Raw genomic sequence first — 23,197 nt, 5'->3', positions numbered from 1 at the left:
AAACGTGGGTACATTAGCCTCTGCGCTAAGCTATTCAGCTGATAACGCTACTCTACGCTAACTCTCCCAATGTTAGACCCAGGTGAAAAAAGCTTCTGGGGGGGTGTTTGGCTCGAGGTCATGGTACACAGGACCCTAGGGTGAAATTACTCCGAACCATCACTTTAAGATGAGATTTTACAGATCAACTGATGGAGGAAAGTACAGACGGACTGAATCACGGAGGATAAAACCTGTTATTATGAACTATAAAATATGATTTATATGCATCCTTTATGACACCCTTCTCTGAGAGATAATCAGCACTTTGATATTAAAATGACTATCTGATCAAATGTAAACAATGACTCAATACTTTCCAGTTTGGCTAATCGTCAATATCAAAACATTATTGGCAAATCAAATCTTTACAGTTAAAATGTTTAAACTTTTATTATCAGGACTTTTAAACCAATCTGTCGATTCAATATTAAAATCCTTTTGTTTATATTCTCAACTTTACGTCTGATTATTTTTGGTGAAAGAGTAAAAACCACTTGGTTTATTTCCTTCTCCTCCCTCAGCAGCTCCAGAACTGAATCACTGCGATGAATCCGTTGTTTTAAAAGCTGTTGTACTTTTATCATTCTAGATGATATTTTTCTATCTCTGCTGTGACTCAGCGAACATCTGACGAGTCGGCAGTTTGATGACGAGTCGGCAGTTTGATGTGACTGCAGATTAAAACCGGTGGAAACGAGACAGGAGAATGACCCGTGTTTTCTTCTTTAACCAAGGACGGTCTGAGACAACACACAAGTCCATTTGTCACTTTTTTCAACATTTGTCGCATCATTCGACATTTTGGCCCCGTTTTACATTTTTGTCACTTTCTTTGACTTCTTTGAAACATTTTCAGATTATTTTTTCATTTTTCGACATTTTTGAATGTTTTCATAACATTACATTACATGACATGTCACTTAGCTGATGTCCAATTAAGTGCTTTCAACCCTGAAGCTGCAAACTGCAGACAGCAGGCAGAAAGTGTAAGTACATCAGCTTTAAATAAGCAAAACTACAAAGAGCCATTATGAAAGGGCAGCTTATATATATATACCGGTCAAAAGTTTTAGTTTTTAGTTTTATTGAAGTTTTAGCAGTTCAAGTCCAATGAATAGCTTGAAATGGTACAAAGGTAAGTGGTGAACTGCCTGAGGTTAAAAAAAACGTAAGGTTACCCAAAACTGTATATATATGTATATAGATATATGTATATATGTATATATATATATATATATATATATATATATATATATATAATGTAACTATTTGAAACCTTTAAGTGTTTTTGTTAGAAAATCAGCAACACTGCATCATGTTAGACTGTCACATGACTACTCAGTCATTCTGTCACACAGGAACGGACTTTACACACTCAAACGAGAGCTTCACTTTAACATGGAGATACTGATTTTGTTACGGTCCACTGAGTGAGCGTGTGTGTGTGTGTGTCTGTGTGTGTCTGTGTGTGTGTGTGTGTGTGTGTGTGAGTGTCTGTGTGTCTGTGTGTGTGTGTGTGTGTGTGTCTGTGTGTCTGTGTGTATGTATGTGTGTCTGTCTGTGTCTGTGTGTGTGTCTGTCTGTCTGTCTGTCTGTCTGTCTGTCTGTGTGTGTGTGTGTGTGTGTGTGTGAGTGTGTGTGTTTGTGTCTGTGTGTGTTTAGATAAAGTGAATGTGACAGGCAAAGAAATCCAGTTCATCTCTGCAGCGTCCTCAGCGCTGCAGAGCCTCGGTAGTAATGGGCTCTGACCTGAGTGTGTGTGTGTGTGTGTGTGTGTGTGTCTGTGTCTGTGTGTGTGTATATGTGTGTATATGTGTGTATATGTCTGTGTGTATGTGTGTGTGTGAGTGGTAGTAATGAGCTCTGACCTGAGTCTGTTTGTGTGTCTAAAGTCTCAGTTAAAATGCTGAAAGGACTCAAAAAACTTCAGACAACAAGACCTAAACTAATGAAGATGCACAATATGTGGACTCTGGCTCAGAGACTTGAGATGAGAGCATATCTGTGTTCTTCCTCCCACTTGGCCTCCTTTTCCTCCTCTCCTCCCCCTCCTCCTCCCTCCCTCCTCCTCCTCCTCCTCCTCCTCCTCCTCCTCCCTCCTCCTCCTCCTCCTCTCCTCATTTATGGCCCGAGGTCTGCAGTCTCACCTCCCCTCCTCTTCCTATCTTCCCTGTCTTCGCCTCTTCCTCGCCCCAGATCAGACCAGACCAGCGAGATGTCTGAGCGGAGGAGTTCTCTGGAGGATGACTGCTCCTCTCTGCTGTCCCGTCTGGGCTCTGACTCCCCCCGTCCCAGGATGAAGTACGGCGGGATGTTCTGCAGCGTCGAGGGAGCGTTCGAGAACAAAACTCTCAACTTTGAGTCCTTCAGTCCGCAGACGCAGCGCCGGCGCGCCGCTGGGAACCGAACCGACGGCCGCAGCGCGGGACAGGCGGCGGCGTTTCCCTCAGGACACGCCCGGGAAATCTACGGCAAGAGACAGGTTCAAAACACGCTTTCACTTTCCAGTGTTTCCTCTATGTTGATTTGACTGTGGCGGCCCCCCCCACGGTATCAGAAACAGGGCTGCATTGTTAGAGTGCATGTCAGAGAATGTTTGTATTTGAGGAGCATTATTTACATGCTGAAGTAGTGACACTGCATTAAGATAATGTCATTAATAGTGGGTGTATTGTTATTAAGATAATGTCATTAATAGTGGGTTTATTGTTATTAAGATAATGTCATTAATAGTGGGTTTATGGGTATTTGCTACAGAATGCTTAACCTATATGTCGAGATCATATATGCAGCGAAGTGTCAGTTCCGTTTCATGGGGCGGGGAGGGGGGGTATTCGGACCTGCCCCCACTGCTAAAAGAAATCCTAAAGGAAACACTGCTTTCCTTTCAGAAGTCAGAGATTTGTTGGTGTTTTGAGGATTAAAGGATCATTTATTTATGATTTGGTGCCAAAACGTTGAAATAATTTTTGATTTATTGAACTAGCGAAACTGAAACTGTTAACGTCTCCGATCAGATCTCAATACAGTTTTACATACATTAATCATTTACTCAGCTGTAACTGATATTATTATTATTATTATTATTATTATTATTATTATTATGGTATGTTAATACATTGTGTTATACAGGCCTAATTAGAAATTATTCTTGTGACATTTCATTTATTGTCAGTCAGCAAAAGCACAGAAACATGTAAAACACAGAGCTCTATGAATAAATAGAAGAAATAATGACCATAGTTATATTATTTGTATAGGTAAATAAATGCTTTACTTTTATTAAAGTTAGAAATACTCCTTTAGCTGATATATAACTATACATTTTAAATATTAAAGTGATTTATATGTTACATAACACCAATCAGAGCTAATGATCACTCAGCCCGCAGGAGCAACCAGTACTCAAACCTTCCGGGATCACCTTTCAGAATAAGAGCATGTGCAGTTCACCAAACGTCAGCGTGTTTCTCAGTATTTAGCCTACTGTAAATTAATCTCTAAAACCTCTCAGCGTACATGTTACACTTCTGGAGAATAATTTTAATCTACGTGTTGAATATGTTCTGCTTCATTAGGCTAAATGATGGGATTCAACAGTGTTTTAATATTCAAAAATATTCTGATTACGGGACTTTATTTTGAAGCTCCGCACCGGAAGCTGTGTGTGTGTTGGTTGCCGGCAGCGTGACGTCAGTGCAGCCGTTAGCACCAGTAGCAGCTGTCAGAGAGGATCAATCAGCGGATTATCAGGATGGCTTTCCAGAACAAGAAGAGCAGCGCGAGACCCGCGGTAGGTCCAATCCGTGCTGGGCATTGCCGAGCCGGGCCGAGCCGGGCCAGGCCGGGGTAACGGAGGGGGGGGACAGTCAGGCACAATGTGAGCCGGTGAGGGAGGATGCTGCAGCTCCAGCTGTCAGTCACCGGCCGTTAGAACCGTTAGAACCAGACCGAGGGTTAGGGCTAGGTTCGGTTTGGTCAGGCCTACCGGTACTGATTGTTGTCCACTAGTAGGCTAGTGTACGGTTCGAGTCCCGCCGTGAGTCGGTTCCACCAGAAACAGCTGCTGACAGGTGCTTAGGGTTGGAGTTAGTCACTATAACCGCTGTGCCACCGCCCGACGCAGGATGGCACAGTGATCCAGTGCGCAGCCGCCAGCCGCCGGTCCCCCCCCCCACCCCCGCACGCCGCGGCTGTGTACGGGGATGTACGGCGGTGCCGCCGAGGAAACGGTTGCGTTTGTGGCAGAAAAAAACATGACAAGAGGATTGTAATCAAGTCGAGATTGCGCGCAGCAGATCTTTGCTCTGCGCGTTCTGCCAGCTGCTGACACGAGCACGCTCTCCAAACCTCTTTCTATTACCCCTTCCCCCCCCCCCGTGTGTCTTTATCAGCTGCATGTTTTCATACACAAAGAGATTTACAGAAAACCTTCTCAAACCCGTTAGAGCCTTCAGCTTAGGTAGAAATGATTTGGGTGGTTTACATTACATTTAACAAGCATTTTAAAGTACATTTAAAGAGGTTGTAAATCTAGTCATTCAAATAAGTTAACAGTCTGCTAAAATCACATGAAACTATAATGATAATATAATAATAATGATAATATAATAATAATAATGATAATGTAACTTCCCACATCTTAGTGGATAATGAAAATGAAAGCACGTGTGAAGTGATATATTAGCAGGCTGAAAGAAGACATGTTAGGGACGATAAGTTTTTCCTCTTAAAGATAACAACAGAATTAACAACGTCACAGTTTTTATTCTCATGTTATGTCATGTAAGTTCCTCATTTTAAAGCTCTCAGGGCCAGATGTACGTACAGACAGACTAACCCTAACCCATTTTAAATAACTCAGTCCTGAGTGTCCTGTAAGAAAGCTGATCTTTAAATAAAGTTATTACTGAAGAAATTAAATATCTCCGACTGCAAGTCTGCAGTGTTTTCTGTTTCATGCTCTCACAGAAACTAGACGCTGAAGTTCAAGAGCGTAACTTTGGGGGTTAGATCCCCATCTGTCTAGCCAAAACACTTGTTTCAACATTATTATAACCGGGGTGTCTCTTCATTTCCTGCATCCTGGGGAGATTTTCCTGGAACAATTTATGCCTTTTCTGAATACAAATGTGATTATTCATGTAATTATTATATTGATTCATTATTTAATCTGCTATATTGTTTAAAACTTTATGCAGACAAAAAAGCAACATTTGTATTGCCTACATTGCTTACAATATCATCTCTCAAAAAACGAAACATATTAAGTGCATTAAGTGCCATATTATGTTGTTTTTAAAGAAAACATTAAGTTAGAGTCCATGTTTTCTGTTGGATGCTGAAGCACTGACCTCGTAATATTATGCGTGGTAAACTCTTTGGTTTAGCAGTAGACATGGTACAGAGATTTAGTCTTAACTACAGTTTGAACTGATTCCAAACTTTGGACACTTCCTGTCGTTTTCTCCAGCCTGTCTCTTCTCTTAGCCCCTCCCTCCCTATTTACGCTCTCTTTCTTCATGTAATCTGTGTCTCCAGCAGCGTGAGCCCGGTGTGCGACAGTAATAATCCTCCCTGCGGAAACACTGTGAGCGATACGACGTTGGTAACATTAATTAACCTAAGTTTTGAGGCAAATCATTTTGCATCAAGGATTTTTAGTAATCAAATTATTCGAGTTACTCGAGGAATCCTTTCAGCGCTAATGCAAACGACCTCATGTTTAATTTACCCAGCATCCTCTCTGTGTGTCTGTTTCCAGGGCGACCGTCTGATCATCAAAGGAGGAAAGATCGTCAATGACGACCAGTCATTCTACGCTGACATCTACGTGGAGGACGGCACCATCAAGTAAACATAGTTATATGATTCATGATGGCCACACAATAATTCAGTTCCCAAGAAACATGAGCCCAGTCGGCCACATGGTGGCGCTGTAATGTAGGCTTAACTAGCGCCCTTTATATAGAGAGAGGCCAACTAGGGAATCAAATGTTCTGAGCTATCCTGTTCTGCGATTGGTTCCGATGTGGTCATGTGTTTTGTGGAATCCATGTTTGATACCAACATTCATCTGATTTCCATTGACACAGTGCAGGGAATAGTGGAAAAATATAATAAATTATTTTAAAAAATGACATAAATCACTGAAAAAATGCCCAACTGTTGCACGTTTGGCTGCAATGAAAGACAGGGAAGCAGCAAAAGATTTCACAAGTCCCCCCGTGAACCAAAAAGGTGAAAAGTTTGGGAGCTGTTCATTACTGTGTGAGGTTAACGTCAACTTCTCTCTTTGATATGATAACAAATTACATAGGACAAATATAGTAATACCATCGTTAATGTGTACATTGCTGAAAAAAGTTCTAACACTGCTTTAGCTAGTTTGAAGTTAGCCTTATAGCGTTAGCTTTTGGGCGCTAGCCCATGTACCTAAATGCTAGTGATCTCGCCGTAGTCATAGCTACGGCTTCCGGTCTCAACTGAGTCCAGCTGTCTTTATTATCTTCATAATAATATTGGAGGGAAAGTGAAACACAGCTTGGACGGGGATGTTGTTCAGCTTTTCACAAGTTTTTCACAAATTTTAAACTGCTTATTTTTTTTGTTTCTAACCTAAGCACTTTGAGATCTCTGATGAAAAGTGCGTTATAAATTAAATGTATTATTATTATTACTAAGTTTAGACAGCTATGCCGATGTTTGCTAATGTTAGCTCAACAGCGTTAGCCTAGCCTGCTAGGTAAATATTAAGACTGCCTTCAGAGTTTCCTATATCTGCGTCCATGTTGTCAACATAAGACCTGTGGCGTTAGTGCTCCTTTTGTACCATAATTTTATTGAATGAAATATTGAGCTTCGCTCCTCTGAGATGGGTGGGTTTGTGTTACGTTACACACAAAGCTAGCTATAGTTAGCCTGTATTCTAGCGGACATTAGAAAAGTAAACACTTCTCAGAGACTTATTAGGTGACGTGGTCACTCACTACAATGGACATTTTTTAGAGGCCCATTTACGATATAGAAGGTAAATATACACTGGAATATTTCCGTAGGGGCCTTTTACATATTGACAAACGTTGATAATAACATGTATATGCCTGTTTATAGCATAGCATATTCGCTCAATAGGGTTACACTGTAGAGTCATCTGACGTTGGTATCCAATATGGCGCCCATGATTTGAGTTGGCCACACTCTCTAAATAAAGGGCACTAGGCTTAACAACATGATGTTTTAAAGGCCACGCCCCTCACAGCGTAGGTCTGATTGGAGGCCACGCCCCTCACAGCATACATCTGATTGGAGGCCACGCCCCTCACAGCATACATCTGATTGGAGGCCACGCCCATCACAGCATACATCTGATTGGAGGCCACGCCCATCACAGCATACATCTGATTGGAGGCCACGCCCCTCACAGCAAACGTCTGATTGGAGGCCACGTCCATCACAGCAAACGTCTGATTGGAGGCCACGCCCATTACAGCGTATGTCTGATTGGAGGCCACGCCCATCACAGCGTACGTCTGATTGGAGGCCACGCCCCTCACAGCATACGTCTGATTGGAGGCCACGCCCCTCACAGCAAACGTCTGATTGGAGGCCACGCCCATTACAGCGTATGTCTGATTGGAGGCCACGCCCCTCACAGCATACGTCTGATTGGAGGCCACGCCCCTCACAGCATACGTCTGATTGGAGGCCACGTCCATCACAGCGTACGTCTGATTGGAGGCCACGCCCCTCACAGCGTACGTCTGATTGGCCGGAAATTTGACACACACATGCAGCTAAATGTCCTCTATAAAAAAGCCATGATGGACGGTTCTGACATCTCCGGTCCGATTGTTACCAACGTTTGTGTAGATCATCACTGAATGAAGCTGATCACAAGTTGTGTAGAACTGGTTGATATATTGACATTTATTTATTGAAGAGGAATAACCCTTCGAGGGGGTCCTCGAGTCCAGGTACAGAAATTGACATTGTCCTTACAGCGGCAGTCAAACAAAACAAAAAAACAACAACAATAAAAAACACAACAACTTACTTTACAATAATGGTAAGCGCAGAAATATATAATACATAACTCATACAAACAAGACATTCACTCATACAAGACTCTCCAAAGGTTGCTCACTCATCCCTCAACAAAGTAAACACATGAAATATGTATGTACCAAAACACACATCTAGACACCAGTAAACACGTATGCACACATAAATGTAAAAGTACGGGATAAATGCACCATGCTTAAAATAGGTTTCATTTAGTCCCGTTTAAGGGTATCAACTCTATTAGTGGTAACCACTGTAGAGCAGTAGTGAAGTAGTGGCCACCAATAATGCTCCAGCATCTGTCCTGACCTGTGCACTCAAACCAGCACATAGATCTCAAAAATTAAAAACAATTGCATGTATTCTGAAGATGTTGAGCAAGGGCATTTTTAAAATTGGAAAGGAAGTCAAAAAGCGAATTGAAATTGGAAGGTTATTCCACTCATAAGGTGCTTTATGTTGAAATGCATATCTTCCTATTTCTTTATTGATTTGAGGAATGAGAAAATTTAGTTATTGTGTCGCAAGTTATAAAATGAGCTAAATAAGATTAGATATTGATTTAAATAAGAAGGATAGTCCATATAAATACATTTAAAAATAAATTGTAACCAATGAAAACGCCTTCTACAGACAAGAAAATCACTCACCTTTCCGCGAAATTCGCCGTTTTGAAACCAAAATAGGTGACCTACGTGAATTGTGTAGATTTGTTGAGAAAATGTTTAAGTGGGGGGGGGGGGGTCTGGTTTGTTTTGATGCGCTGGATTCAACCAATCATCGAACTTCCACCTACCAATGAAAAGAGTTCTAGCCAATCAGATGCAAAGTAGGGCGGCTCTTTGCCGAAATGTGAGAGTGCGGTGCCAATAGAACAACTATGGTCTCGTGTGGTCTCCGTGGTAACGCGGCTAAAGAAAAATGGAGGCAAAGTTTATCAAACATGGAGCATGTAGATACCATAGACAGTATATAAGCTACAGCTTTAGTTGAGAAAGGAGTTAAAATAAATGGCGCTGGGCATGAATAGAGGACAAGAGGAAAAGGGTGGAGACGGGAAGGCGTTTAGCACTTGGTGCCTCAAATTGAGGGAGCCGGGTGCTTCTGCAGCGCGTGTTCAAGGAAGAGACTGTAGCCTATGGCAGCAGCGGTAAGAAAGTGCTTGCTAGTCACAAAGCTTCGGTCCGTGCACTCGGTAATACGAGTACGTTACCGGCAACGACTGCTACCGTTGCGACTGCGACTGTCCCTTTACTGACCGACCGTGATACAAACAATACGTGTGTGCACGTTCATAGCGGAATATGATTTGTCATTAACGATGGCCAATGTGTAAAAGCTATCTGAAGCCCAATCTGCCTTGACAAAGCTGTCTGTTTGGAATTAGCATGGCAGGTATTTAAACATAACAGCCTTGTCCCAGAGTTTAGACATCTAGCTATATGAAACATGTACATGAGTGCTAAAAGAAAGATCAGAGTCAAGCCAAAGGCCAAGATACTTGACCTGCCTAGTAGGTTTTATGAGAGTTTGATCAAGAAAAGTAATTTTTAGTGAATTTTCAAATGAAAGATTCAACTTTTTTTGAAAAAGCATTAAATAAGATTTTGATTTATTAAGTAGAAGCTTGTTGGACAATAGCCACCGCTGGACAGAATCAAAACCATTATGTTATGTAGTGCTGATGTCATAAATATTAGGTTTGGAACAATAAATGACCGTGTCATCAGCATAAAGTTGGATATTGCATTCAGTGCAGCTACGCAGAAGATCATTGATACATATCGAAAAAAGTAAAGGCCAAAGAGAGGAACCTTGAGGAATTCCTCTGTCAATGCCAGTGAAATTAGAGATGCTGCCCCCAAAGGACACACACTGACGATGATTGTGTAAATAAGAATTGAACCAAAGCAAAGAAGAAGTAGACAGACCAACAGAGTACAGTTTGTCTAAGAGTAGATAATGATCAACTAAGTCAAATGCTTTAGTAAGATCTAAAAATAATGCACCTGTACACATACAATTATCAAAACTCTTATTTGGTTTTCAAGATATTTAACAATAAACTTGTCAAGGGGCGGGGTATTATATATCCTGGTGGATATGTTCAGTCTGTGTGTGGAAATATATATAATAATATATAATCCTACCAAAGCATTTTACTAACAATATTCTCATTTACTGTAATAATTCTGGTTCAGAGCAGCCTCCAGGTGTGCAGTTGTTCCTGTCTGTGACATCATGTGACTTCCTGTCTGTGACATCATGTGACTTCCTGTCTGTGACATCATGTGACTTCTTGTCTCAGACAGGTGGGGGAGAACCTGATGGTGCCGGCCGGCGTGCGGACGCTGGATGCGTACGGTCAGCTGGTGATCCCTGGAGGGGTGGACGCCAACACCAACCTGCTGGCTCCACAGAGAGGCCTGACCCCCCCTGGGGGGTTCTTCATGGGGAGCAGGGCGGCCCTGGGCGGGGGCACCACCACCATCAGTTAGTTATTATTTACTTTATATAGTTTACAGTGGTGTGCATACGTTTACACACCCATGCTTAAGTTGACTAAAAATAGGAAAAAAACAAAAACATTGATCTTAATGCCTTAATTAAAAAAATGAGAAAAAATCCAACCTTTAAGGACACCAGTTTTCTTTGTGAATGAATAATATATCGTAAATAAATAATTAAACTTTTTTTTTTTTAAAAGTACCCCATGCCAATATCTAGGTATGGTGAAGGGTATGTGATGATGTGGGGGTATGGTGAAGGGTATGTCAGTGTTTCCCGCACCACTTTACAGTTTAGGCGGCCCGCCTTAACAACACGGGCCTACCGCCTTAATTAAGTCTTCCAAATAAATTTAAATATCCGCCGTGTTACTCTGTCCTGTTTGAGTGGCTGTAATGTACAAGTCGCATCAACACAGTCACAGGAAAACAAGGTAACGGCGAGTTGTCAAAATACCACCAATCACAACGGAAAGAGCATTTGCTGCGGGTGAGTGTCGTTTATTCACATTTAAAGGTATAAATCGCCATTTCACCGTTGCGTGCGTGTCGGAGTTTGTCAACAAATGTGCAGCTGGGGCATGCCCGGGCAGAGACAGGGTGATGGACTTACTGGAGCGTTGGCATATGGAAGGTAGAGAGCATATATATATGTATCTCTGTCCTGTTCTTCACATCAGTGAGGCTTTCTTCTCTTGTTTCAACCAAGTGAATACATGACGAAGTGACTGGAAGTCGGCTTCATTCCTTTTTTTTTTATTCTTTATAGTTTGTGTCCTCTCACCTTGTTATGATTAAAAAAAAACTCTTGCGCGTGGATTCTCACTGTCCCTGCTGCTGCCTGGTCTAGTTTTTTTTTAATCAGTACACGCGGTTCACATGGTTAGTTAGCGTAGTTAACACTGCACACAGTGAAATTACATGTCTTATTTTTATTTCACGCATACTATCTGCTTTTGCTTTGAGTGAGTGAAGCTATGGGCTGTTTATTTTGGAGAAGAGTTGTCAGGTGAAGTGGGAGAGAGCGTGTCACCGAGGATAATGCGAGTAACTATAGCACTTTATGAGCTTAAAATTGCAAATTTTTGAAAAGCTAGTTATTTATTAATCATGAATTATTATTGAAATGTAATACTTAGTGTATTACATTCAGATGCCAACCCTACCACCTTAACTTTCACATTTTCTGCGGGAAACACTGTATGTGATGATGTGGGGGGTATGGTGAAGGGTATGTGATGATGTGGGGGTATGGTAAAGGGTATGCAATGATGGAGGGGTATGGTGAAGGATATGTGATGATGTTGGGGTATGGTGAAGGGTATGTGATGATGTGGGGGTATGGTGAAGGGTATGTGATGATGTGGGACTCTTTTAATTCTAAAGGCCAAGGCAACTTTATCAGGATGCATAGTATCCTGGATCCATTAAATAACTGGCCTTTATAATAACCATCTGCCTGCCTCTATGGGAATCTAACATAGGGGTGTACTGACTACTGCCCCCTGTATTTTAAGGAAGAACATTTATTTATTTACAATACATTATTCATTCACCAAGAAAATTGATGTCCTTAAAGGTTGGATTTTTCCAATTTTTTTTTAATTAAGGCATTAAGATCAATTTCCAAAAGATGATTTTTTTATTCCTCTTTTTAGTCAACTTAAGCATGGGTGTGTAAACTTATGCACACCACTGTATATAGTTAATATAACATTATCTATTCTGTCTTAGTGGGCGGGGGCACCACCACCATCAGTTAGTTATCATTTACTTTATATTGCCGGATTTTAACTCCTCGGAGGAGCCTCCTCGATGCTCGATCCTCACTCCTCCATGTGCATTTTAGAAATTGGGACGTCCTTTAACATGGCGCGCTGAGAATGATTTCCGGGTCACAAGCCAGAGTATCGAGGATTGAGGATCGAGGAGGTACAAATTTAGGAAATGGGAAAGGCCCATAGTGTACTATCTGGTATTTGTTTTCGTACTAAAATATTTAGTTTAGTCCAACTTTTGACGTTTTATTCAATTGTTTTGACAGGTTATTTTAACGTATTTTTTGGCTTTTTTGTGTTGACATTGTGTTGCCGGTGATGTTGTGTTGATATTGTGTTGCCAGTGACGTGTTGACATTGTGTTGCCAGTGACGTTGTGTTGACATTGTGTTGACATTGTGTTGACATTGTGTTGCCATTGACGTTGTGTTGACATTGTGTTGATATTGTGTTGCCAGTGACATTGTGTTGACATTGTGTTGCCAGTGATGTTGTGTTGACATTGTGTTGCTGGTGACGTTGTGTTGACATTGTGTTGCCAGTGACGTTGTGGTGACATTGTGTTGCCAGTGATGTTGTGTTGACATTGTGTTGCCTGTGATGTTGTGTTGACATTGTGTTGACATTGTGTTGCCAGTGATGTTGTGATGACATTGTGTTGCCAGTGATGTTGTGATGACATTGTGTTGCCAGTGACATTGTGTTGCCGGTGATGATGTGTTGCCAGTGACATTGTGTTGCCAGTGATGTTGTGTTGACATTGTGTTGCCAGTTACATTGTGTTGCCAGTGACATTGTGTTGCCAGTGATGTTGTGTTGACATTGTGTTGCCAGTGATGTTGTGTTGACATTGTGTTGCCGGTGATGTTGTGTTGCCAGTGACATTGTTTTGCCAGTGATGTTGTGTTGACATTGTGTTGCCAGTGATGTTGTGTTGACATTGTGTTGCCGGTGATGTTGTGTTGCCAGTGACATTGTGTTGCCGGTGACGTTGTGTTGACATTGTGTTGCCGGTGATGTTGTGTTGCCGGTGACGTTGTGTTGACATTGTGTTGCCAGTGACGGTGTGTTGACATTGTGTTGCCGGTGATGTTGTGTTGCCAGTGGAGCACGTGCTGGTGGAGCCAGGGACGAGTCTCCTGGCGTCGTTGGATCAGTGGAAGGAGACGGCGGAGCAGACGGCGTGCTGCGACTTCTCGTTCCACCTGGACATCACTCGCTGGCACGAAGGACTCAACGAGGAGCTGGAGACACTCGTCAGAGATCACGGTGAGAGGAACGCTGACAGAACCCCAAACATAACCCTAAAACAGAGGAACGCTCTCAGAACCCCAAACATAACTCTAAAAGAGAGGAACGCTCACAGAACCCCAAACATAACCCTAAAACAGAGGAACGCTCACAGAACCCCAAACATAACTCTAAAAGAGAGGAACGCTCACAGAACCCCAAACATAACCCTAAAACAGAGGAACGCTCACAGAACCCCAAACATAACCCTAAAACAGAGGAACGCTCACAGAACCCCAAACATAACTCTAAAAGAGAGGAACGCTCACAGAACCCCAAACATAACCCTAAAACAGAGGAACGCTCTCAGAACCCCAAACATAACTCTAAAAGAGAGGAACGCTCACAGAACCCCAAACATAACCCTAAAACAGAGGAACGCTCACAGAACCCCAAACATAACCCTAAAACAGAGGAACACTCACAGAACCACAAACATAACCCTAAAACAGAGGAACGCTCACAGAACCACAAACATAACCCTAAAACAGAGGAACGCTCACAGAACCCCAAACATAACTCTAAAACAGAAGAACACTCAGACAGAACCCCAAACATAACCCTAAAACAGAGGAACGCTCACAGAACCCCAAACATAACTCTAAAACAGAAGAACACTCAGACAGAACCCCAAACATAACTCTAAAACAGAAGAACACTCAGACAGAACCCCAAACATAACTCTAAAACAGAAGAACACTCAGACAGAACCCCAAACATAACCCTAAAACAGAGGAACGCTCACAGAACCCCAAACATAACTCTAAAACTCAACCGGAGACATTGAACTCATCCAACAGGACAGAAGCAGCGATCACTTCGTCTGAACATGCCTCTGGCTAACAGGTAGTCAGAAAACACTTATTATTAATAGATAGATAGATAGATATTTATTGTTCCATGAGGGAAATTAGTTTTCAGTCTGTTTCATGCACATGGCAATATACACGGACAAAGACCTTAACAACAATATAAAGAGACATACTGTAGGTATATAGACACGTAGAAACAAACACATTTACAACAACACTAGATCTATACAAAGGCAGCAAGATGGTTTGTTCGGCAGCGCTAAGCAGCGAGTCCTTCTACATCTCAGAGTCGTGTGTCTGCAGCCAGATGGCAGCAGTAAGAAGAATGGATGGAGAGGGGGAGTGGTGAGTTAAAGAGTGAAAAAGAAAACAAAGTGAAACACACTGAAGGCTCACTGATTACAACCTTTAGTCACAGTCTGGAGAGCATCAGGAACTCCGAACTATATTAGGATAAGATAATATTACTGAGAGGTAATCTAATGTCTTCCTCATCAATAATCACCTGTGTGACATCACCACTGTGGGCGTGGCTCACAAAGTTTAACAGTAAAAATAAATCAAATAAATGATCGTCACGTTTTCTATGATCATATTTCAAAACATGAGTCGATCTGAGCTGTGCAATAATTCAGCTTAATTTGCACATTTAATTCAGATTTTTATTTTAGAGATATCTTCTGTAGTATTGTGTAAAATTGTGTTCCATATTTTGTGTGCACAGGAAACATGTTTTTGTGTTTTGGTTTATTGTTCATGTGAGTGCAGATCAACTTTCCCATCTAGGAGAACAAAGTGACTGAACTGAAGCTTCGCTGTAACGTTAATCTGAGAGAGCTATGAAAGCTAAATGTGTCTCTGTTCTTTCTGATCTTCACGTTACCTGTCTGTGTGTTTCAGGTGTGAACTCGTTCCTGTTCTTCATGTCCTACAAAGACAAATACCAGAGCTCCGACTCGCAGGTGAACTACAGTTTAATGTTGTTGTTGAGGTTAGGTTTGGGTTAAAACGCAGCGCCCAGGATGGGTGCTACGAGGGGCACGGGCACAAGGGGACCACTGGTGTGAATAAAACACGTTAAAGAACTCCTTAAAAAAACGGGTTCGGTTATATAAAAAAGAGGGGGCTGTTTAAAAGACGGACAGATATTAAAAGCAGGTTAAAAGAACCACTGGACAGGAAGGACAGCGGGAAATTAAAAACTTTAAATAAAAGGTCAACTCCACTACTACCCAACTACCCTGGTGTCTCTCCTACAGAAATAAAATAAATACATAAAATAAATAAATATACACATATATGTAGATATATATATATATATATATACATACATACATACATACATACATACATACATACACATACACATACATACACATATATATATACACACACATAAATACATACATACACACACATACACATACATATACATTCACACACACACATACACACACATACATAGTTACGTAATTAATGAATAAATAAATAAAAAGCCCGGCGTCCCAATACAAAATAAATTCTATCCTAATATTAAAAAAATCTTATTTAAACTCAAAGATTAAAACATTTTAAAGGGGTCATAAATACTGCCTGAGTTACTTGCCCTTGAGGTTAAGAAAATAAATATACACATACCATTAAAAGTTAGTAATAAGTGCTATATTTAAAAGTGCTTTAAGAAGTAAAAAGTGCCACACAATAAATAACCATAAATAATTTAAAATACATCATAGAAGAAAACCACACTGTTAGTAAAAATCATCAAACCAATGGCATGTGTATCATTATGTTAAAATGTTGAGGCAAGCAATTCAATTTGTAATAAGAATAAAACAATAATAATAATAATATATTAGTAAGAGACAGAAGTACAATCAAATTATTAAAATATAGGTAAGGCAGAATAAAAGTTATAAAGGACCACCAAGGCATCTTTAATATATTTATTAAAAATAATTATTTAAAATAAACACATTCAAATATTAAGTAGGACCTCCTCTGTAGGTAGAGATTTAAACCCTGAAAAGAAAGAATAGTAAAATTGGAGAAACATGCTATAAAAGACATAGATATGAAAATATTGCAACAAATTATTATTAATCATAAATATAGATTAAAACAATGAAAGGTCATTTAAAATAGAAAAGGATGGAAAAAAACAAGGAAAAGAAAAGAAAGGTTGGGTATAATGCGCTACAGAGGAGGTCCAGATAAAACCTGAGGAGAGAGGAGACCAGAGCAGTGGGAGGAAGTATTTCTTAAAATACCCTGTAAAACTTAGATTAAAAAGAGAAGTGGATCCATTTTAGTATTTTTCATTTAGACCCGTAGGGTCTATGGTTTTTAAAAGATGGATCCACTTCCTCTCCGCTGCCCAACGCTGAGCCGTGGTCCAGGCCTTGTTACTCTCCAGGCCCATGCTCTGGACATTTTGAGAGCCATGGAGTTTAAAATGTGCATATAAAACAGTTGTCCCATCGCCCTTGTTTAAAATATACTGGTGTTGCTTGATTCTCAAGTATAGTGCATTTCTTGTCTCCCCCACATACAATTTGTGGCAGGCCCTGCTTCTAATTGCATAAACCACATTAATGGTTGTGTGCTGCAGGACCTGCCCCGGGTTAAAACCAACTCTGCTGTAGGGGTTAAAAATGTGGGGGAGACTCATAAAACAAAAACATCCGAGCCTCGAACCGCTTCCCTAGGGTCAGTATTCTTATTTAAGTTCGTGTGAATTAAAATACTGGAGTGTAACTGAATCTGCTTCCTGTTTTGGTGGTGTCAGCTCTACGAGGCGTTCGGGGTCCTCCGGGATCTCGGAGCGATCGCTCAGGTTCACGCTGAGAACGGTGACATTATTGATGAGGTAATACACCTGAGGAGAAGAGAAATTAATGGACACAGAAGACAGCTGAAGGTTTTCTATTTTATTAAAGTGAATATAAACTGGTCTGTGTTTCAGGAACAGAAGAAGCTTCTCTCTCTCGGCATCACCGGACCTGAAGGACACGTTTTATCTCACCCTGAGGAGGTACACACCTGAAACACACCTGAAATACACCTGAAACACACCTGAATACAGTCTGGATCAACAGAACCTGAAACCTGTATCAGTACTTTCTCTTGTATGCTTGTGTGTGTGTGTGTGTGTGTGTGTGTGTGTGTGTGTGTGTGTGTGTGTGTGTGTGTGTGTGTGTGTGTGTGTGCGTGTGCGTATGTGTGTGCGTGTGCATGTGTGTCATCTTGTGTCTCAGGTGGAGACGGAGGCGGTGTATCGGGCCATCACCATCGCCAAACAGGCCAACTGTCCGCTGTACGTTACCAAGGTGATGAGCAAATCTGCTGCTGATGTCATCGCCAAAGCAAGGAAGAAAGGTGACATCATCGTCCTGATGTGTTCTTCATCTCACCCTTTAATCCAGATTAGGTTCAGATCAGGCGTGTGCCGATTGTCGATTAGATCGAATATCAACAGTTGAAGAGATGATCAGCAATAACCCAATAATCAGCACCAGTGATTTTAAATCTCTGACGTTAATTACAAACCAGTCGGCCGTTTCTTTTCCGTTGATCCAACACCTGATTGGCTGTGCTTCTTTCCGACAGTCACCCAGCTTCCCGACGGCTGCCAGGGGATGCTAACAGGAGCTACATTAGCTTAGCACCGGCTATTGGGAGCTAAATTACAGCAGCTAACGTTAACGATCGAGTTTCCCTGGAGGCTTGGGTGAATCTCCTGGAGGACGGGTCTTTTGGGTTCAGTTTGGACTAAGTCCTTCCTCTTCCTCTGGAGTCGCTCATGGTTTTTCAGAACCTCTTTGAGGCTCTGTGAAAGTCCTCTGAATTCCTCCCACACAAGAGTTTCTGCTTCAGTGACCACAGAACCTGCAGTCCTTTTGACCTCCTGATTAGGGTCGGGTTCTAAAACCCGGTGCTAATATGACCCTGTTTCCTAAATGACAGATATCTCTTTCACCGAATGACAACGCAGATTTGGGTACCTCATTTAGGTAGCCCTTAACTGCCTGCACTGCCCTGTGGTGGCCTGAAATGGACGTTAGTGTTAACGTGATGTTAACACTAACCTTGTTCGCAAACTGTTAGCTAGTAGCTGTCTTAAACAGGGTTAAATTACTTAAACTTACTTATTAAAAACCTATTCTGGGTAAAGCTCCTATGTTGCTGGTCCATTAAGGGTCTTTGGCTCGCTCTTTGTTGGGAAACTAATCAGCCTTGGTAGACCCTACCATGACCCGATAACTCAGCTCCCGGGTCACAGGGTTAGGGTTAGGGTTACAATAATCCGATTTTAGGTTAAACCTCCTCCTCTTTCTGGCCTCAGGTATGGTGGTGTACGGGGAGCCAATCACTGCAGGCCTGGCCACTGATGGCTCTCACTATTGGTCCAAAGACTGGGCCACAGCGGCTGCCTTTGTCATGAGCCCGCCCCTGAACCCGGATCCTTCAACTCCACAGTACCTGACCTCTCTGTTAGCATGGTTAGTATGACTACCTCTCTGTTAGCATGGTTAGTATGACTCTACCTCTCTGTTAGCATGGTTAGTATGACTCTACCTCTCTGTTAGCATGGTTAGTATGACTACCTCTCTGTTAGCATGGTTAGTATGACTACCTCTCTGTTAGCATGGTTAGTATGACTCTACCTCTCTGTTAGCATGGTTGATATGACTCTAGCTCTCTGTTAGCATGGTTGGTATGACTCTACCTCTCTGTTAGCATGGTTAGTATGACTCTACCTCTCTGTTAGCATGGTTGGTATGACTCTACCTCTCTGTTAGCATGGTTGATATGACTCTAGCTCTCTGTTAGCATGGTTGGTATGACTCTACCTCTCTGTTAGCATGGTTAGTATGACTACCTCTCTGTTAGCATGGTTGGTATGACTCTACCTCTCTGTTAGCATGGTTAGTATGACTCTACCTCTCTGTTGGCATGGTTAGTACTCCAGGTGAACCTGACAGGCACTTGCTGTGTGTTTTTCTCCAGTGGAGACCTCCAGGTGACGTCCAGCGCTCATGCAAGCTTCTCCACAGCTCAGAAAGCTGTCGGTAAAGACGACTTCACTCTGATTCCAGAGGGAACCAACGGGATCGAGGAGAGGATGTCTGTGGTGTGGGACAGAGCTGTGGTAAGATACGCTCAGGCATGGATCGGTCATCGGGACATTTTTGATCGGCCCGTAGAGAGAAGAGAGACGATATGATTGGACCACTTGTGTATCTCTCATCTGAAGTGGCCAATCACAACCTACTATGGCCCACCTCCATTCTACCATAGAGACAGAGCACATTTAAGTCCTTCCGGGGAATAAAAACTCCTCAAAGTGGCTGTAGCTTATATTAGCACCCTTTGTGTACCAGTGAGTATTTGGCTGGTAGGTGGTGCTAATGTTGAACCCTGCTGGTATGTACATGTGTTGAAGGGAAGTGCATGGAATGGTGGTGTCCGGCTGATTGTGGTGGGCTAGTCTAGTTCTCTCAGTTCAGCCCTTGATAAGCTCAGTAAAGCAAAAAAATCCAGACAATAAAACTAGGTGCAGGAAAGAAGAACATCTATCAGACTGAGAAATAGATTCAATTACCAAAAAGGTGATGTACATTAACGTTTTAGACCACACACAAAAATATTTCTACGGTGGCCGAGATGGTTCAACACAAACACATAAGCTACTACACAAACCGAAAGCTACAACAGAAGTGAGTGTGTTGTTGACAAATGGAGCCGGAGGAGGAAAGTTCTTGTGTGTTTGAGAAGTGAAACATGGTTCCATGCTTATTATGATTACTGTTGCTATGTGATTGTCACAAATAAGCAATGTTGTTCAATATCTTTGTATGTGAAACAGACTTAAGGTTTTATGTAGCTGTACAAAATGGCATGAGTTTATTCCTCCCTTTAAAAAAAATAGCAAAGATGCAACAATTTGGTACACTGGACAGGTATCAGTTTAGACTTCATGAAGGGGATTAAGGGTTCTCTACGGCTTCTTTGTCAATTTCTTTATAAAAAGTTTGACAGTTTTTATGCATGTCAACTGAACCCTCACACCAAGGAAACTGTGGAGGACAAGCATTAAAATGCAGACTTGCTACATAAAACAACCGTTTTCTCCTGTTAAAGGGGTTTTGTTTGACTTTTTCTCTCTCTGAATTGAGGCTCTAAGGATAGAAGATGTTATGTTGGGCTGAATAAATGTATGTAAATTCTAAACTATAAGTATTAGGAGAGCATGATGTAACGATGCTGCCAGCGAGACAGAGCAGCCTCTTCTAAATCTTCATGTTTTCTCATTCTGTCTCTGTAGTGTACGGGGAAGATGGACGAGAATGAGTTTGTTGCCGTAACGAGCACCAACGCTGCCAAACTCTTCAACATTTACCCACGCAAAGGTATCGCATCAGTCAGGAGTTGCACTGTGGAGAAGATAGAGACACATCATTTATTAGACACATGAGTAGAAAAGTCTTTTACTCTGGATGAGATAACAGAACCGTAACTTTGATGTTAAAAAAGAAATGCTTCAAACATCTAAAGATGAAGCTATACTTGCCCGTAGTGTTTGAACATCCACCTCAGGAAATTCAAAGCCATATTCATGTTAAGATCCAGCAGCAGTGATGTTTGAAACATGTCAGATATATCTGTAAAACAGCCGAGTTTATCTGTGTTCAGGAAGGATCGCTGTCGGATCGGACGCTGATATCGTCATCTGGAATCCGAAGGAGACACAAACTGTTTCTGCAAAGACTCACAACCTGGTAACAACACATTAATCTTTATCATCAATAATGAATCTTCATCATCAGTCATCATGACCTGACCCTCCTCTTCCCCATGCTGCCTGTCTGCGTGCAGTCTGTGGAGGTGAACATCCTGGAAGGTTTGGAGTTACGAGGCGTGGCGTCTGTGGTGATCAGCGGCGGTCGAGTCGTTCTGGAGGACGGAAAACTCACCGTGAACGAAGGTTCAGGACGCTTCATCCCTAGGAAGGCTTTCCCAGACGCCGTCTACAAGAGGATCAGAGCTCGCAGCAAGGTAACTCAACAACTGGTTAACAAGTAAACCACCTGACATACTGGTTAACCAGTGAGATAGTTACCCACCTAACCAACTCGTTTACAAGTTAACTGGTTAACCAGTTAACAGCTGGCTGCCTGAGAGAGGATAGTCACCAAGTTAACCCACCCGCAGCAAGGCAACCAACCAACTGGTCAACCCCCCTGACTAGAGATGGTTTAGACGCCCAAGCTCAGAGTAACTTCCTCTCTGTGTGCCTCTTTAGGACACTAGCGGCAGGTCTTGAGTGTATTGATTCTAACGGGAAAGGTGAACGTGAACACAGATTATGAGTGATTATTTTCGCCCCGTAGTCACCAAAGTAAATTTTGGAGCCATTCTTCAACAAGCCACATATCTCCAGAACATTCTGACACTAAAATTGGACACGTCATTTGTTCCAGACCTGTTCCTGTCTCAAGAACAAATACTCTCCAGCTAACGTTTACCTACGCCCTAACAAAACTAATGTTCCTGATGCTGTATGATGCTGCGTGTGAGTTATTTTTGGATAGAGATAATCTTTGCCCTGGCCAGCTGGTTATCCACCATCAGTTACTACTGATACGTACCTTAAACTCCGACAAAGGGTAAGAGCTGGCAGCATGGTAACCAGTGAATTAACTGACACATTAATACGTTGTTTACAGGTGGAGATGAACAGACACCAACTAACTGGTCTGGTTAACTTCCATAAGGAATCAGTTTTTATTCTCTGACGTTTTGTCTCCTCGTCTCAGATGGCTGAGGCTCGCGGCGTCCCCCGAGGAAGCTACGATGGTCCGGTCCATGATGTCATCAGTATGACTAAATCAGTCCCGCCCACTCCGACCACCAGGGGGCCGCCCTGTCCAAAAACCCAGATGAACCTCCGAAACCTCCACCAATCAGGATTCACCCTGGCAGGTAGTGTTTGCATCTAATCAATTAATCAGTGATTGACTCTGAGATGCATTCTGGGTAAACAGTTTGTAGTGAGATATGAGTAAGAAGCAGGCAGATTGATAACAGATGAGAGTAAAACATCACTTATTCAGATCTTCTTCTGTCCAGGAACTCAGATTGACGACCACATCCCTCGCCGCTCTGCTCAGAGGATCGTGGCTCCGCCTGGTGGCCGATCCAACATCACATCCTTATCTTAAAACTACAACAATCACACTTTGAGTTTACTTTGAGTTTGTCCAACAAAATACTAGGGCTGGGTATCGCCAAATGATTTTCTGATTCAATTCGATTACCTTTCTGATTGGATATCAATAAGGTTATTGATAACCAGTTTATCTTGGATATAAAAGAGATTCTCAGAGAACTAATGCTGTAAATTGTACAAGCCAGAAGCAAGCTTTAGATATTTTTTATAATGCACCAGGTTAATGTTTACATTAAGAAATTACCCCACACAGTGAGTTTAAAGGACTTTTTATTGACCAGGACTAACAGGACAGTCATTGAGAAGGCAGACATTTAGGGCCCTTTCACAGTGACCTCCTTTGGGCCGGACTTTCAGACTTTTCTGTTTGATCCAGACTAAGGGCGTTTTCACACATGAAAGTCCGAACCAAGGTCCGGACCAAGGTTCATGTTTTTGTTACATTGTATACATTTGATCCGGTAAGTTTTG

General features: G+C 41.9%; 1 protein-coding gene across 2 annotated transcripts; it reads left to right on the top strand.

The window, feature by feature from the left end:
* The first annotated feature begins 2,179 nt into the window (after positions 1-2,179).
* On the top strand, positions 2,180-23,177 carry dpysl4 (dihydropyrimidinase like 4). Of its 2 annotated transcripts, none has more exons than XM_039789414.1 (15): positions 2,180-2,524; positions 5,807-5,895; positions 10,415-10,599; positions 13,496-13,660; positions 15,394-15,455; positions 17,282-17,362; positions 17,459-17,527; positions 17,751-17,871; positions 18,839-18,995; positions 19,504-19,645; positions 20,822-20,906; positions 21,190-21,275; positions 21,373-21,552; positions 22,314-22,479; positions 22,627-23,177. In XM_039789414.1, exons 1-15 carry the CDS (start codon positions 2,258-2,260, stop codon positions 22,716-22,718), a joined length of 1,947 nt encoding a protein of 648 aa, XP_039645348.1. In that variant the 5' UTR covers positions 2,180-2,257; the 3' UTR covers positions 22,719-23,177. The 2 variants fall into 2 exon arrangements, with proteins under 2 accessions (XP_039645348.1, XP_039645349.1); XM_039789415.1 differs by lacking the exon at positions 2,180-2,524 and adding an exon at positions 3,708-3,835 and having other exon boundaries at positions 22,627-23,176.
* The last annotated feature ends 20 nt before the right edge of the window (positions 23,178-23,197 follow it).

This window comes from Perca fluviatilis, chromosome 21 (assembly GCF_010015445.1).
Source record: "Perca fluviatilis chromosome 21, GENO_Pfluv_1.0, whole genome shotgun sequence".
Taxonomy (NCBI): domain Eukaryota; kingdom Metazoa; phylum Chordata; class Actinopteri; order Perciformes; family Percidae; genus Perca; species Perca fluviatilis.
This window is presented reverse-complemented; position numbering and strand designations above follow the sequence as displayed.